Source organism: Ananas comosus, unplaced genomic scaffold (assembly GCF_001540865.1).
Source record: "Ananas comosus cultivar F153 unplaced genomic scaffold, ASM154086v1, whole genome shotgun sequence".
NCBI lineage: Eukaryota > Viridiplantae > Streptophyta > Magnoliopsida > Poales > Bromeliaceae > Ananas > Ananas comosus.
In genome coordinates, this window is record NW_017891246.1 from 1 (window position 1) to 2,432 (window position 2,432).

At 39.7% G+C, this 2,432-nt stretch overlaps 1 protein-coding gene across 1 annotated transcript in view; it reads left to right on the forward strand.

Moving 5' to 3' along the window:
• Positions 1-179: 179 nt before the first annotated feature.
• Positions 180-2,432, forward strand: part of LOC109704770 (LRR receptor-like serine/threonine-protein kinase GSO2) — a 4,681-nt gene continuing 2,428 nt past the window's right edge. The window contains exon 1 of the mRNA XM_020225547.1: positions 180-2,325. Within this exon, the coding sequence (XP_020081136.1) occupies positions 180-2,325 (2,146 nt within the window). The remainder of the gene's footprint in view (positions 2,326-2,432) is intronic.

A 2,432-nucleotide genomic window follows, 5' to 3' on the forward strand; every position in this document is an offset into this window, starting at 1 on the left:
TTGTGAAGCTCAACCTTCAAAACAATTATAACTGCGATGCCAATTCATTCGATTGTGCCCTGCGCGGTGAGATCAATCCATCTTTACTTGTTTTAAGTCATTTAAGTCGCCTCGATCTTAGTTGGAATGATTTTGGTGGAATCTCTATCCCGAAATTTATCGGTTCGTTAAAAAGCTTGATGCATCTTGATCTCTCCGGTTCTAAATTCGGTGGTGAATTTCCTGCGCAACTTGGCAACCTATCTAATCTTCGCTATCTTGATCTTTCTGGTTCAAACTTCATATGTACAACACCTCCTGCTCAGCTCAACAATCTGTCTCGTCTGCATACTCTGCATTTGGGTGATTCTTTTGCTTTCAAGGGCCCTTGTGTCGATAACCTTTCATGGCTCTCTCAGTTGTCTTCTATTAGGGTTCTTGATTTAAGCGTGCTAAACCTATCCAGTGCTACAGATTGGTTGGAAGTAGTAAACACGATGCATTTTCTAACAGATTTGTGGTTAAGTGATTGTTTTCTTACTAATATTCCAACATCTCTTTCTCATGTCAACTTTACATCCCTGAAAGTCCTTGATATTCGTGATAATGGCCCCTTCAATACCACCCTACCAACTTGGCTGTGGAATCTTACCAAGCTTTCCTATCTTGATCTCGGAAATTCTGGATTTCATGGGAAGATCCCGGACTCACTTGGAAACTTAACTTCTTTGAACACCATGTATTTAGGATGTAATGATTTGGAAGGTAGCATACTGAGATCAATTCAAAATTTGTGCAATTTAGTGAATATAGATTTGAGCGGTCTTGACATCAGCGGAGATATTGCAGAGTTGGTAGGGCCGTTGCATTGCTCATGGAAGAATATAGAGGAACTAACGTTACGAAATAACAAGCTTCATGGGAGTTTATTTGGATGGCTAGAGGAGATGAAGAATCTAAGCTATCTTGATCTCAGCAATAATTCACTAGCAGGGCCTATTCCTAGTGGAATTGGGAGACTCTCAAATTTGCTATGGTTAGACCTCTCTTATAATTCCTTGCAAGGTGTCATATATGAAGCTCATTTTGCCAACCTATCAAACTTGAAGTACTTGAGCCTAGGCTCAAATTCTTTGATCATTGACGTGGATAACAAGTGGATTCCTCCGTTTCAACTTGGGGAAATTATGTTAGGTTCTTGTCAATTTTCGCAGCCTCTATTTCCAGCATGGCTTCGATGGCAAATGCAAATTTTCAATCTAAATCTGTCCAACACAGGCATCAGAGACACTGTGCCCGAATGGTTTTGGAATTTGTCATTTTCCTCCGTAGATCTCTCTCATAATCAGATTAGAGGCAAGTTGCCCATGTCCTTGCAATTTACAACCCTAGACACTCTTATTTTGAGGTCTAACAAACTGGAAGGCCCAATTCCATCTTTGCCAAACACACTTGCAAAATTAGATCTCTCAGAAAATTCTATATCAGGACCCCTCCTCTCACCAATCTCGAATATGACACAGTTATATTATCTGTTGCTATCAAGCAATCAGATCAACGGTAGTATCCCATCTAATATATGTAAACTAAAATATCTAGAAGTGCTGGACCTATCAAACAACTCTTTATCAGGAGAACTCCCTCAATGCTGGAACAATTCATCCCTTTTAGTTTTGGATTTGTCGAACAACAATCTTGTTGGCGAAATTCCTCCTTCAATTGGTTCGCTGAGCTCGCTCACATTATTGCACCTCAACAATAACAACTTCTATGGAGAACTTCCTTTGGAATTGCAACATTGCAATAGTTTAGTGCTCCTTGACCTTAGGAGCAATAAATTCACGGGGGAAATTCCGACATGGATAGGTGAAAACCTAGAGTATCTAGCAATACTGCAGCTGAGGTCAAATATGTTTGTGGGCGAAATTCCTTCGGAACTTGCACAACTCACCTACCTCCAATTCTTGGATCTTTCACATAACAATTTGACAGGATCAATACCACGTTCTTTTGGTAATTTCAGAGCTATGATATATAATACAACTCAGCATGATGGAAATATATATACTGTTGATGAGACGCTCTTTACAGCCGTTGACTATAGTAATAACTTGCTTGTGGTAATAAAAGGAGAAGAGTATCAATATTCTACCACTATCTACCTTCTCAAGGTTATGGACATCTCGAATAACAACCTAAGTGGTCAAATTCCAGAAGAGATACTAGCACTTGGGCTATTGCAGAGTTTGAATTTATCAGGAAATCATCTAACCGGAATGATTCCGGAAAGGTTAGGTGACATGCGCTCCCTGGAATCGCTGGATCTCTCTCTAAATGAGCTTCAAGGTGCTATTCCACAAAGCTTGTCGGCTTTGACATTTTTGAACCACTTGAATTTATCTTATAACAATTTAACTGGAAGAATTCCAACCGGAAATCAATTGAGCACACTC